General features: G+C 37.2%; 1 protein-coding gene across 4 annotated transcripts in view; it reads left to right on the plus strand.

The window, feature by feature from the left end:
* Positions 1-13,985, plus strand: part of MPP7 (MAGUK p55 scaffold protein 7) — a 155,170-nt gene that overhangs the window by 54,684 nt on the left and 86,501 nt on the right. For all 4 annotated transcript variants that reach the window (XM_063324580.1, XM_063324579.1, XM_063324582.1 and 1 more), the window contains one exon: positions 862-980. In XM_063324580.1, the coding sequence (XP_063180650.1) occupies positions 862-980 (119 nt within the window). The remainder of the gene's footprint in view (positions 1-861; positions 981-13,985) is intronic.

The following is a 13,985-nucleotide window of genomic DNA, read 5'->3' on the forward strand; positions in this document are numbered from 1 at the left end:
GTGCTATGAATTGATATCAACTCATGCCAGGTTACCTCCCTAAAGAGGGCTGCAGCAAACACTGTTGCTACATTTCTTGGACAGCAGTTTGATGGCCTGTGTGCATGATGGATATTTTATGCTGTATGCTACCGTGGAACAGTGCGCTACTGTCTGCCCTTTGGAGACCGCTGCTGAGGTGTGCCACAAATAACCGGGAACAGCAATTGCTTTAACCCTATGGAGAATCTCAAATACCTGCAAATTAAAAATGTTACTGAAATATTTCTGTGTGTGTGTGCCTGGGAAAACTGTGTTGGTTTTATTTTTTAAGATTTAATCCTGCAAAACAGAGTCGTTCCTTTTGTCTTGCTGTGGATTCCTACTGAACACGGGATAAAAAAAATATTAAGCAATATATTAGCAAGAAATATTTAGAGAAACCACGAACCTTTTTTTAATGGACCACCCTATCCAGTTTCTGTTCTTTTAAGGAAGTTTTTCCTATTCATGACTCATTTCACTCTTTGGCTAACATCAAGGGAAATGGAATAACGATTAAGCAAAGGAATGTATGTTTTTTTCTGGTTTTGTCCTTTTTTCAAAACCTTTATGAATTTTCTGCATAACCTTGTGTAAATATATATGGATGTAGAAGCTTGACAACTGTGACAAGGTAAAAAGTACACTGCTAATACTTGCCTCTCAGTAATTTTTTTAAAATGTTCCTTTTGGTTCTACAAGTTAATGTTATGCTGGATACTCTAGACTCCCTATTCAGTTAAAAAGACATGCTCCAGGCAGCCAATTACACAGAACTGTTAAGTGAAATTAATGAGATCACCCCCAGATTACACTTTGTGTTTTATTTTCATTTTATAGGTCTGTACGAGCTGCTGGCTGCATTGCCAGCCCAGCTGCAGCCACATGTGGACAGCCAGGAAGACCTGACCTTCCTCTGGGATATGTTTGGTGAAAAAAGCCTTCATTCACTGGTGAAGGTAAACCACATTTAAGTCAGATTTTCTTTGAGAAGAGCATATGGAAAAATGTTTTGAGCGCCATCTAGTAAACCAGTGATCAAACTGTTGCTCAGTGAAAACAAAACAGCCTTGTTTTAACTCTGTTTCTGTCAGGGGTGGAAGTTGTTAAATAAGATTCTACCAAAAATACATAGATGATTTCATTTAAGAGTGATGTTTTGGCAGTGTAATGCTAATGCAGCAAACATATGTTGTTTGCCCTTGTTTAGCAAAAAAGAGTATGAAATAGTAGCAGGAAATCTGAGACTTCTTTATGGTCAACATTCAAGACCTGGAGTTTAGCTTAAATAAATAAATGTTCACAGCAAAAATTAGAAGGAATATATTTTCTGAGGTCAAGTATGGCAACAGTTCAGTAGCCACATTAATTTAAAATAATTTCCTTTAACAAAGTCAACTGAAATTCTAGTAAGCTGTTTCTTTTATTGGCTTGCCTCCATTTAAAATTGTGTTTTGCACATAAATATGTTGGACTAAAGTACGACCTAAAATAAGTTTGGAAGAATACTTGAGTAAAGTGTCCTGCTATGAAAATGATCAGCAACAAGAAATCAAAGCATGCCATGGGAGTATGCAGAGCTACCCTGATAATGTTAAAATTGCTTATAGCAGAAAAACGGGACCAATCAGCTGGTTAGAAATGTTCCACTCCTACAAAATGGTAAGTATGTCTTCAGTCTCCGGTACAGAGCTAATTCATGCTGGAAGGAAATTCTGAGGTCTCAAATGAGTCAGTAGGTGGTAGTAACCCATGCCGTGAATATATCCAGACTCACACATAATTGAGCAGAATTTGTTATCCTTGTCAAGTCATTGATCTAGAAGAAGCTTAAAATTGGGATTATTTCAGTGTAGGTTTCAAGAGCCACCTTTTTCCATTTTTCAACTATCTTATTCTGAAAAGGTTGTAATAGTGTCGATACTTGGCCAAAATTATTTGCAAATTAGCTGAGAATTTACATACAAAATAAACAGAAGTACTCTCTGGTAGTTGATGCACAGAAGTAACAAACCGAGGAACAGTGCTTGGAAATACTCACTTAAAGAAATTCATCAAAGTTTCTGAAGCCCAGTGATTTCCAGACTCCATACGGCTTTGCTGCAGCAGTCTGTTAAGGTAGCTAAGAACATCACTGAAAGGGGAACACTGGTTTTGATTCTCATATAGGCTGACAGTGGTGTATCTAAGTGTTTCTAAGCAAAGTGTTAGATCAGTAGCTAAGTCACTTTTCTTTCTGGATTGGGAGTTGGAGAAGGCTGGCTTGAAAATAAGTGTCGATCTGCGAAGCATTGAAATTTTAACGTTTGCTCTAATTTTCTATTGAGGCAAAACCTAAATCTTTTCAAACATGTTCATCCACTCCCTTTTGCCCCTTCCCTCCAAAGAAGACAAAGGCGCACAACAGCAACTAGTTTACTTCACCTTGAACACACTCTCAGTTTGGAAAAACTGGCGTTTCTAGTTGCATGCCCTAGTTACCCTGTTGTTTGTTATTGCAGGGTGGATTGGTCTTTCTGATTTTAACAAGAAAGAATTCATGAGAAAGCTTTCTGGAGGCAGATAGAAATTTTTTGGGATCAGTGAATTGTCACTTTATTGCAATTACAATAAGAAGGCATCGAAGTATTCCAACTATCTTTATTATTTATCTTGTTGGTTTTAGGTCCAAGTATTAAATGTAACTCTGACCCTGTTAACAATTCTTTTAATGTCCTGTTAAGTCTCTTACTATCTTAAAATAGACTTAATTCTTGAAACTGCATCTTTCGTGTTCATTAGTTGCAGTTCTTTAGTACCCCATACTAATTTCATTCAAACAATGGTTTTTTAATTATAAGAACTGAGACTATTAAGAGCATCTGGTCTGACCCAGTGCATGTGCCAGGCTATTGAACATCACCTTTTGATTTCTGTGGTGTAAGGCATGAAGAGCTTTCAAAAGTTTATCTAGTTCATATCCCTGCCGCAAGATGGGCTTAACTGTATTTGAAACTCATGGTATTTGTTTGACCTTTAACACATTTTTTTAGAAGGATTATTCGGTATCCTATCAAGTTTCAGAGAAGGCAGTTCCATAGCCTTTTTGGAAAAGAGCTGTAAGAGCAGAAGAATGAACGCCATCTGCCATAGTTTTTCCCTGTTACAAGGCTTCAAAAGTGCCAAATCTTTCTTTCTGGGTTCTGGTGTCTTATTTGAAAGACAGTTTTTCCTAGCAATAACTTCTTAAAGTCAACTGTACTTGCAAAGACAAATGTTTTTAATTCCTCAGGCAGAGAATGATGACAGATATTTTGTAATAAAAAAGAAAAAGAAAAGCACGAGCTTAGAGCCAAGGATGTTGCGATCCTGGTGTCGCTTTTGGAAGAAAATGAGCATAGTTATACTACTAATTTGGTACTAATATTTCTCTATTTCAGATAGACATACCGCTTAATAAAAATTTGTAAGCTGATCTTCTTATCTAACTGTTTAATAATTTCAAATATTTTCTAAGTTATAAAATGGATTAAATACTCCAAATTGCTCGTAAAGTTTAAGTATAAAATGAACTTTCTACTTTTTCTACAGCTATTTTATGGGTATTTAATTGTCATAGCGTTTTCTGTATGGTTGTATACTGTGGCATATGGTTTACTATTCTGTCTCTCTTAATATTGAAAAGAAAGAAAAAAGGAAAAAAAGAAAAGCTCCAAACCTTGTCTTAGAGTTCTCTTCATTCAGTGTTGTTGGACAGAAATCTCTTTGTGAACTTGGACCAGCCTGAGCTGTTCTAAGAAGTCAGAAATGGAAAAGTTGTATTAGATCATCCAGTCCATTTCCCTGCAAATACTGGATTGTTCTCTACAGTACATTCCTATTGTAGTAAGTAAAACCATCAAAAACTGCTGCAACTGTTCTTGCTATCCCTTTTCTCAATAAAGGAATCTGTTGATTAGATTTTACTTTGCAAAGTATAAAGAAGAGGGAACCCACAACCATTGTTGACAGTTTGGAAGAGAAAACTGGCTCTGGACAGTTGAATGTTTAAAATTTGTTTCTGCTTCCCTCAATTTGTTACTTCCTTGTCTTATTACATGACTCTCTTAAGTTCTACCAAAAATCTTCAGCCATCTCATTACTTTTTATATAGCTGAGATCCCAGTATTCTGTAGAGATTTATAGAAAAGAAACATGAAGAGATGATCCTTCAGGGTAATTATAAGCACTAACGTCGCTGAAACCTGAAATAGTACACATGTGCTCTGCTTGGGTTTTTTTAGAGGAACAGAAGGGATAAATAAAGATCTGTTCTAACTACTCTTTTAGCTTATTTTTAGAGGAGCTGCAAGAATTTCCATGTGCGTTTGCTTGCTGTTAGCGCACTGGACACGTTTTACTGCTTGTCTGTTTAGCTCCAGGATGAAGCTTCTCCTTGCGCTGTCGCCTTAAACATTTCTGGTTGTGGATGTAATGCTCAAGAATTGACTAAGCTTATCTGTTGGGCTGCGACTGAAGTATTTCTTAACCAATTGCAGTTCACTGATTGATTTTTGGCTAGCTCAGAGCATGCACAGTTCTTCAGCCAGTACCGTACTTTGCATTATGAAAAAGAAGCCCCAGTAAGTGGTGTTGCTGTTCCTCTTGATAGGGAAGTTTGTACATCCAAAAAGTAGTATATGGCACTGGAAAAGAAAATAACTACTGCAAAAGTAAGGAAGATTTGATAAATCTAGTCTGATTTTATTGTAACTGCATAGTATTTTGGTAGCTGGTCCTGCAAAACCTTAATTTGTGCTAATTTTCTATTAGTTTCACCTGGGTATGACTTGGCTTGAAGTCTGAGAAATTCTTTTGTATGTGCTAATTTTTGCCATGTCAATGGCATAACAGCCATCGTCTCCAAAAAGAAAGTAGTTGAGCATATCCTGATGTAATTTCTTTGGCATGGAAATTGAATCAAATGATTACATAGCCCAGATTTTACAATTGTTGTGGTATAGAAATATTGGAAATTTTCAGTGTGAAGACTCAGGTTTTTCAATATATAAACATGGATCCACAGTAGGGTGAAAGCATCTTTTTTGGTAATAAGAAAAATAAAAATAGAAATTACAGAAAATGACCTGACAAGAGCAAAGCAAAAGGGATTGATTTGACACATGCTTACAGTGATAAAATCAACAATCTGCAGGTGATGTCCTGAATCTTCAGTCTGGACTGACACAAGCCTAGTTCATAGACAAGCTTATACGCACTCTTAATTTTTACCCAGAACTTCACACACACACTCCATAAAAAAAAGCTGTTAATCTGCAGGATGAATGACTTTGCATCTACAGGAAGGAACCAAAGAATCTCAGTAAGGTTTCATGGTCTGTTTTATGTTAGAGGGTAACTCGTAACTGTCCTGCCTTTCGCCTGGGAAGAGCTATGCAGATTGTTCTTGCACTCGTGGAGGGGTCATATGGTGCAGCTTCCCCTACCCCATGATGGATCAGACATCTATTCCCAACATCCGGATATGTGCTGCACAGATCACGTGCATTCACCTCTCGGTCATGCATCCAAATTGTAAATGTTCCTACCTGGGCACGTGCTCAAGCATCCACACATACGAATCTTCTTTCCAAAAGAACGTAGAGAGAGTGTTCAGATTATGAGTTGTTCTGATGAGTTGTGTGTGACAACTAATGGTTCTGAACGTTTGATGGGGATGACCCATGGGCTGAGGGAATGATATCTGTGTCTATATCAAAGGAGAGGGAGGGTGGCGGTGGCTGAGGAGAATATATGAGATACTGTAAGACCTGAGCATGACATGCATAACATGGAATAAAGGGTAGAGATTGTACTGAAATGGAGTTGACTTTCTTCATGGCAGCCTGATGGTGTTAATGTTGACTGCTTCCGCATTTCAAGTTTGAAGCTACTATTGAAGTATTTTTTGCTGAACATAAAGTTACTTACTACGTGATTACTTTGTTCTTTGTGTATGCTTTCTCTAGAGCTAATATTTATACGGTCTTCATAATTTATGGTTGGAACTGTCTGTTTCTGCAGGTCACGAGAAGTCTTTTTTCCTGTTAACTGGTCATGTTGTATAGAAGATGGAGAGGGGCAGGGTGTGTTATTAAGGGAATTTTGGTGGCTTGTATGTTTCCACCTGTTAAAAGAATGGTGAGAGGGGTTTCTGATTTCAGGGCAGACAAAACCAGCTACCTCAGAAGGAGCTCAGAGGAGCTGTGTTACCCAAGAGCAGCAAGCCTGGAAAATGCACTAGAAGAGAAAGTGTGGGTCAGTAAGTGGGACTGGGGATTGGTAGATCATAGGTGGCACCTAACCTCAAAACAAATGGAGCGAGTGTGTTGTGGTTTCAGGAGAAAGCATTGTAGAGTTGGAGAGATGTACAGACCACCTTGGAGTGGGTGGAATTATTGAAACTGATAGCTCATTCACTGAGAAATTGCTTTGATACTTGAAGTCCTTAAGGTTTTTTACTGCTGGGTTCTCAACTATATTTATTTTTAAAAAGCTCTGCCTCCCTAGTAAATGGAATAGACTGTAGTTCTGTAAATTCATGTGGAGGTCTGAACTGCTGTTTGCTTTGGAGATGGGAAAAAATGAAGGAAAAGGCAGTGTGAGTAAGCGTTTACCACCTGGCCATCTGGAGGAGGAGGTGTGAGTGTGGTGGTTGGCAGCTGGTAACAATTCATGGCCAATGAAAAATAATTGTTCTTCATGCTCTAGAGGAGAATCGGGCAAGGTTGCTTCTTACGTTATAGTTTACATCTTTCAGTCAGAGAAAGCATGCAAAACCTACTGGTGGCAAGAGTAAAGTGATCACTCTTGCCATGCAGACTGTCCAAACAAGGCACAGATGTGGTCCGTTGTGCTGGTTTGAAAACTTTTACTATTTCTGGCAAGGGGAGAAGGACTTTACTATAGTTGAATTCATTAATACTGAGGTACTAGATAATAGGTGGCGGTTGTCATTTTTTAAATCCAGATCATCATAAATCTAGGAAATCTTAACTTTTGTAAGGATGTCCTTGTTGAAGGAGACACGTGGTGCAGTCTTGCCTCAAATCCTTTTGGCAAAACACACAATACACAATGTTTTCAACCCTAGAGAACTATCTAGCAGTAAGGTATGCATGGACAATACTAGGATGCCGAATCTGCAAAGAAATGTGAAAGTTGTGTGGATAAAATTTAAGGGTTTTCTTTTTCTCATTGTCTGGAGAGGAAGCTTGATCTCCAGTTAATTTTTGAAGCTTCCTGCTTTGGTTGTACATACAGAATATATATGGAGGAGTGCTAGAATTTCAATACCTTTCTCATCCAGAGTATTTGTAAGTAATGGTCTAATTTATACACTGAAATATAAACTAGCCACATGCTTTCTGCTTACCAAAGGATGAAAATTGTTGAAAAAATAATATTCTGTAAAAAAAGCCTCTTGACGACTGACAAAAGTTTACATTTGTGTTTGGAGTAATTACCACTGAAGCAATGAGTCGTTTTGCTTCCATCAAAATTATTGCATTCAAAAAAAAGTGTAACGCAAGGTGTTATTCCTTATGAAATGCCCCATAAATTTAAAGCGTTACTTTTGAAGCCAAAGTGATTTTTTTTTTTTTTTTTTTTTTTGAGACTTGCTCAATAGCCAGCAACTGAAATCTGCAAGTAAAGAGATCATTCTTAGCTGGAGGCAGTCAGCTGCCTTTAAACTTAATTTCCATGGGAACAGTGATCAGATTAATCGAAATAAGGTAATTGAAGTTTTATAGAAAATACTACAGGATCTTTACTTTATTCAGGCTGATATTGTTTCCATGGAAACATTAGGGAAAAGGTAGCTGGCATCCAGGCGTTGAGCAAACACTTCTCTTCTTGAGACTGGGAGGGTTTCTGGTTGATGTGTGTGTTGAACCCTTTGACTTATTTGTGCTCTTATTGTATAAAAGTGCAGCGCAAAAGTAAGCAAAATAAAAATAGCCTCCTGTTTGAAATCATACCTAAAGCCCCCAACTTTCCATGTGTTGTAACATGTAACAGGTTTACTGTTTCTTTGAGTAAAGACAAAGTTGTTTTGCCTTGTATGTTCATACACACGTACTTGTGCTTATTTGTGCCTTTAATAAAATGCATGTCAAGTCAGTGCGAAATGGATGGGGTAGTGCAGTTGCGAAACATGGATCCTATGTGATGGTTCAAATAAGTGTTTGTTATAATTGTAGCCAGTGGATAGTTTACTAGGAGACAGATGGCTAGTGGACATAAATAATCATTTTGTCCTGAAGTCTATTGAGTGGATTCTCCTGTGGTAAATACTTTTTTGTCTTTCTTTCATATGTTTTTATTTGGTACTTTTTGTTAGAAGTTTAACTTGATACCTAGTGTTGGCTTCTTTGTCAGAAGTTTGGACATTTGGTATCTTTAGCATCTTGCAGTTTCTACATCAGAGTTGCTAATGTGTTTAGTATTAGGCACCTACGACTTTTCATCTAGATTTTTATAAGGAAGTCCTGTTCCTGTCATCAACTCCTCCTTTCAGCCCACTTTGTTAAAACACTAAGAAGAAAACAATTCAAAGATTAGTTTCCAAAGTATCAATTAAATTGTCTTGTTGACAGTTTAGCCTTGTAAAAGCTGTATAAGTTGGGTTGATATCAGCAGTCCCTACAGGTATGATGTACCAACAAACTTTTGAAATGAAAAATAAAGCAGATAAGCTTATTAAATCAGAGGTGTGAAGTGTTGGTCTATGACTATTACTTGAAACTTGTGAATAAATCAGTGCTTTGGAATGTGAAAAAACTTTGGTTTAGGTTAAAATCCAGACAGAGGCATTTTTTTGGATCAGTGGTAATTGATTTAAAGTTTCTGCTGGGAAACCTCCAAACAGTTTCCAGCCAAAATGTACTGGACATAAAAGAAGTAAATCAATCCTTCTAAGACAAATAGTTTGTAATTTCATTGTTACCAAGGGGGTAATGTACCAGCCTGGTAACAAAACTGGTGCAGTAGTTTGAAGAGAAGTTTTAGAACCGAAATTTATGCTCATACCCAGATTTTTCTTGTCTTACAAAGCTTTTATAGTCTTTATTTAACCACAGTTGATACATTTTTTTTGTCTATGATACTGAGGCCAATCAAAGGTCTCGTAAGCTACTCAGTAATAGTAGTCTGATAAATCCAAGACATCCAAGGATAATGTCATTTTAAACTGTTTTTCTACAGTGTTCTTTTCCCTTGGACCAGAAATTCTGTGGCAGAACATGTGAGGGAGTTTTTAAAACAATTTTTTTTTGTTACTGTCTTGGACTATTCCTTTTAAGAACAGAAAGTCATAACTAGCCAAACAAGCCTCTGCAATGCAAAAACATTGTAAGAATTAAGAAGGATGGGATGTGATAGTTATAAAATCTTTCTGAAGCATGGAAAGTAATAGAATAAGATTTAATAAAAATCTTTAAAATAAGATTTAGTAAAAACGTCTGCCTGTGTTTCCTACCAGCAGGTTTTGTTACTGTTTATGTTAACTTTCCTTCTTTTTTGGAAGTCTTGGTTGTATCCATTCTCCAGCTAATCCTCATGAAGTTAATTTGTAATATTCAGTAATATGCGTAATATTACACACATTCTCACTCTCTCTCCTCCTTTGTATGAAATACAGGCATACTGCACAGTTTTTATTCATCTTTCCTTTTTCTGTTCCCTGTTACTTCTTTCTTCTGTGCCGCCTTAAGCACTTTTTTTTTTAAACTTTTTTTCAGTCATGTCTGTTATAACTCTTTTTTTCCTTTTTAAAGCATGGAAAGGAGAGAGCAACATAGTGCTACATGTGCTGTTCCTTTAGGCTTACAGATAGCATTGTTTGTATGGCGACGTTGTCTTAAGTACAGGTTGTTTCTCTACTAGCCCTTTCTGTGTATCTTTGTAGAATCCTGTGCTCACTTTGCAGGTGTGGGAATGTCAGTGGAAGTTCACTTCAGAAATAAGTCACATTAAGTTGAGAGCTGCAGCATGTGAACACTTACCATACTGGTGCCACCCACGTGGTGCACAGTCACTGCAGAGTAACCAATGAGGTGCTGAAGAAATAAGATTTTAAAACTTGCAACGCATAAGGCTTACCTGTCTGTGCAAATCAAGGAGGAGTAATTTACAACGGGCAATTGCTATAACTTGACTCTGCCTTCAATGCGATAGCAAAACCTAACTATGCAGATTCACTTTGACGTAGCATCTTCAGTAGGGTCACTTATTCTGTTTCTGTGCTACAGAGAGAAGGGTTTCATGCTTTCTTGCTCCAGCTGAACTGCTCTAAGGGTACCTATGGTGTAAAAATCTTTCCTATTGCTGTAGTGACAGTTTTAAAAACACAGAATTCTCTAAAGTTAGAGAGGTCTTGGATTTGTTTTCAAAAAACACTGGTGCCTCAGTGGGCCATTTAGAGTTGCACATGCCTACATTACAGTCATATCTTTTGCAGCTGTCTTCCCCCCTCCTTCGTCTTTCTTTCTAAGACGCAGTTTTTCCCTCTGTGTGTCCTCCCACGTGTGTCTGCAGGCTTCTTCCATTTCTCATCTACTAAATAAGGATTGGATTAATTCCTTGTCTCTTAGGGAAATTAAGACAGTAAGTTTATAAAGATGAAATGTTTGTATGCTGTGCTAATGCGGCCATACAAATTCCTAGGGAAAACACTACTCTTGTGTAGCTTGCATGCATTTGCAAAGTTAGGCTATTTCATTACATGCAAACTAGATGAGATATTTAATCTGTTATACTGCATCAGTGCTCGAGTTTGAAGGTGTTTTGAGAGTTGCCAAGTGTAGCTGACCCCAGGACCTGAGGACTCCTCTCTCTCCACTGCAGAAGCTCAGACTGGTGCGCCGAGGGATGGATGGATGCAGCCGCTGTTCTTTCCATTTGCAGGTTGAGCCAGTAGGGAGGCTGAGCACTTATGCCACTAGCCCAGCTGACCAGAAAGGCTACCACAGGCAGAGCAGTGCCTTTACCCACATAAGCACCAATGACACTCATATAAACAAAAAAGCAGACCCATTTCTCCTCTCCAGCTGATCGGGGCTGAAATTCAACGTGCTCTAGATTTTTAGGCAGAACCGCATTTACAGATTCCCCAAATACCAGCACGAGCTCCAGGTCCAAATAAAGTATGTATGTGTGCATGGGATAGCTTCAGTACTGCTTTACATTTAGTATGGATATCATCTTCATAAAATATCTTGAATTTTAATATGCTTAACAGATTGGGTTTCATGGAAAAGAGCAGTTTTTGTTGAGGTTTAGTGATTAAATAATCCAGTAATAATACTACAGACATACACGGCTTTAATCAGGATTAAACCATAAATCAGGGTACAATTTTGAATTTCCAAGTTTCAATCATTCTAGGAAAAAAAGTAACCCATGATTGTAATCATGATAATTGGCATCTGAAATACTAAGCTGGTCATGTTGAGGTTTGGTATGTCATTAAAGACTAGCTACAAACCATACCATAGAATATGCCAAGCAACAAAATATTTGTAGTTGTGTGCCTGTGCTCTTTCATCTTGAAATATCCACTTTCTAGCAATTTCTAACTAATTCTAACTAATAATCTGACCAAGTTTTATTATTGTCTTCCTGCAAAGGAGAAGCAATATTTTCTTCTTGTTGTATATCAGGTAACCACTAAGACCTATGGCTTGATCACATCTTCTGCCCTACTTCTGCCCTCTGTCTCTGTGTTTTCTGAGTCTTTCTGAGTCTTATATTGGTCTTCCAACTGATTAGAACTGGATTATTTTCTATTTATTTTTCTCTGCTAAATTAATTTTTAATGTATGAGAGACCTTTAATTCTCTTTGTGTTATGTGCATTTTATTATTTCTGTTGACACTTTCATAACCATTTTGTCGTGGCTTCTCTGTGGGAGTATTGTGCTGGTTTTTACTTATTTAATATTTTCCAATGATTTTCCAAACCTTTTAGAATGTAGGTAAGAGTGACCTCTTGTATGCTGAGGCTGATCATCTGAAGATGGATACGGTTAGAGAGTACTTCAGTGTATTTCAGTTAAGCCGGGGGAGCTCAACTGAGTTAAGCTGGATCAATATTTCTTGTTCTACCAAGTGTAAATTGGCATTTTTGCATGATATGAAAAGAAATGTGTTGCCTTTTGGTTTTGTTAATGTTAAAATTCATCCATAGCATAAAAATGTAATTACCTAGTTAATGATACTTCTTCCTGATATTATTTAAATTTTTGTTTATTTCTAGTGTTGTGTATTAAAAATTTTATGTAAATCAGGCTAGGTCATACTGGCTAATGCTTTGGTTGTATCCCACTGGAAAAAAGAGGGCTGGGACTAGGGGGCTGTTCCTGGTTGGAAACTCTCAGGAAATCCCTTGGCATCCCAGGAGTTGATACTTCTGTGGTGTTGGTCTATATTTTCATAGATCCTTATTTCTCAAAGAATAAGATTGCTAGGCTCATCTCTGTATTCTTTTTTTATAATAGTAAGAGTGGCCATACAGCCTCCCTTATGTTTGTTACTATCGTTTCCTCTGTCATTGTGCAATTTCTTCTGCTTTCTACCCGCTTTCTGAAACATGTCATGGCTGTAATTTTGCACACCTGTACAAATACATTTGTGTTACTCCTTCCAATATAAAAAGAAATTAATATCTTTGCTTTGATTTGAAGCTTCCTGTAAAATGGGTTTGCACGTTTGAATGATTTAGTGCAAAAGCCTGAAGTTCAGCGGACTGAAAAGGCAGGGGGAAATGGCATTAAATATCTCCTAAATCACTGCAATTCTTTTCCAATATTTTGTCGTTATTTTTTGTACTCCTTTTTATCCTACAGCATGCATTCCACTTCAGTGTTGGCGTTTCTCCGTCCTCTGCAGGGAAGGTTGAGAATTAGTTGTATCAGTTAACACTACTGTAATTATCTGGTTGTACGCATTTGGGATGTTTTACTCCTAACACTTCTTTCTGCTTCTAAATAAAATTCAGATGCTGTCTTCATTTTTTTTTTTAAATTAAAATTCTAACTATAAATCTTGTTGGTATTAATTAATTTATTAGAATTTCTTTCATTTAGTTTAAATTGCAGCCTGGCACCTGTTTGCACTGTGCAGGCCTCAGCATCTTCTGTTCTTACTTTCTGTGACTTCTGAAGTACTCACTGCAATTCTACATTGCTGCTTTTTATTGATCTTATTTTTTCCCCCATTTCTACGTGTTTTCTCCACATTTTTCTATTTTTCTGAATTTTCACCTACTTTTATTCCCAGAAACAAAACTAAAACTGACTTTCAACTCATGCGAAGCGTAGTAGGGAAAAACAGAAGATCACCCTTTAACCACCTTAAAGTGCTTTATAATTTTGCTGTCTATTTTTAAAGATTTCATAACGTTATATTTTCATATTCTGGGATATCACCAGAGATGTGTTTGTCCCTCATTGTCCAAGTTCTACATAATTTGTTGTGATCTGTTTGGAAAGTTGTGCTAAATGTCAGTCACCTTTTTTAGAAACAAGGGAAGACCCAAATGCAAGGCATGTCCTCGTTGGCCTCCTTTGCTTTCGTGACCATGACTTCATTAAAGAGCATTTAAGCAGATGCGTAATTTCACACTTGTAACTTGTCCTAATACTCTTAAGCACTTACTTAATTTTAGTGATGAATTGTTTTCTATTTTGTTTTGCTTTGTTTTTTAAGCTGGACTGTAAGCAGGCAGAGGGAGAAGGGAACAGTGATGTTTTTAGCTTGCTTGCCTGTTGGCAGAGCCTGGTAGAGATTTTGCATGTTGCATTTAAGCACCCTTATGTGCTGCTGCTTTTTATTTGTAAATCTTTCTTGCACATGGTTGATGTATGGGGGATCTACTGCTGTTAGCTTTTGTATTTGAAATTCTTCAGCATTACTGATTTGTATGACTTAAGTCCCCGCAGTTTT

The sequence above is a fragment of the Chroicocephalus ridibundus genome, chromosome 2 (assembly GCF_963924245.1).
Source record: "Chroicocephalus ridibundus chromosome 2, bChrRid1.1, whole genome shotgun sequence".
NCBI classification, from domain to species: domain Eukaryota; kingdom Metazoa; phylum Chordata; class Aves; order Charadriiformes; family Laridae; genus Chroicocephalus; species Chroicocephalus ridibundus.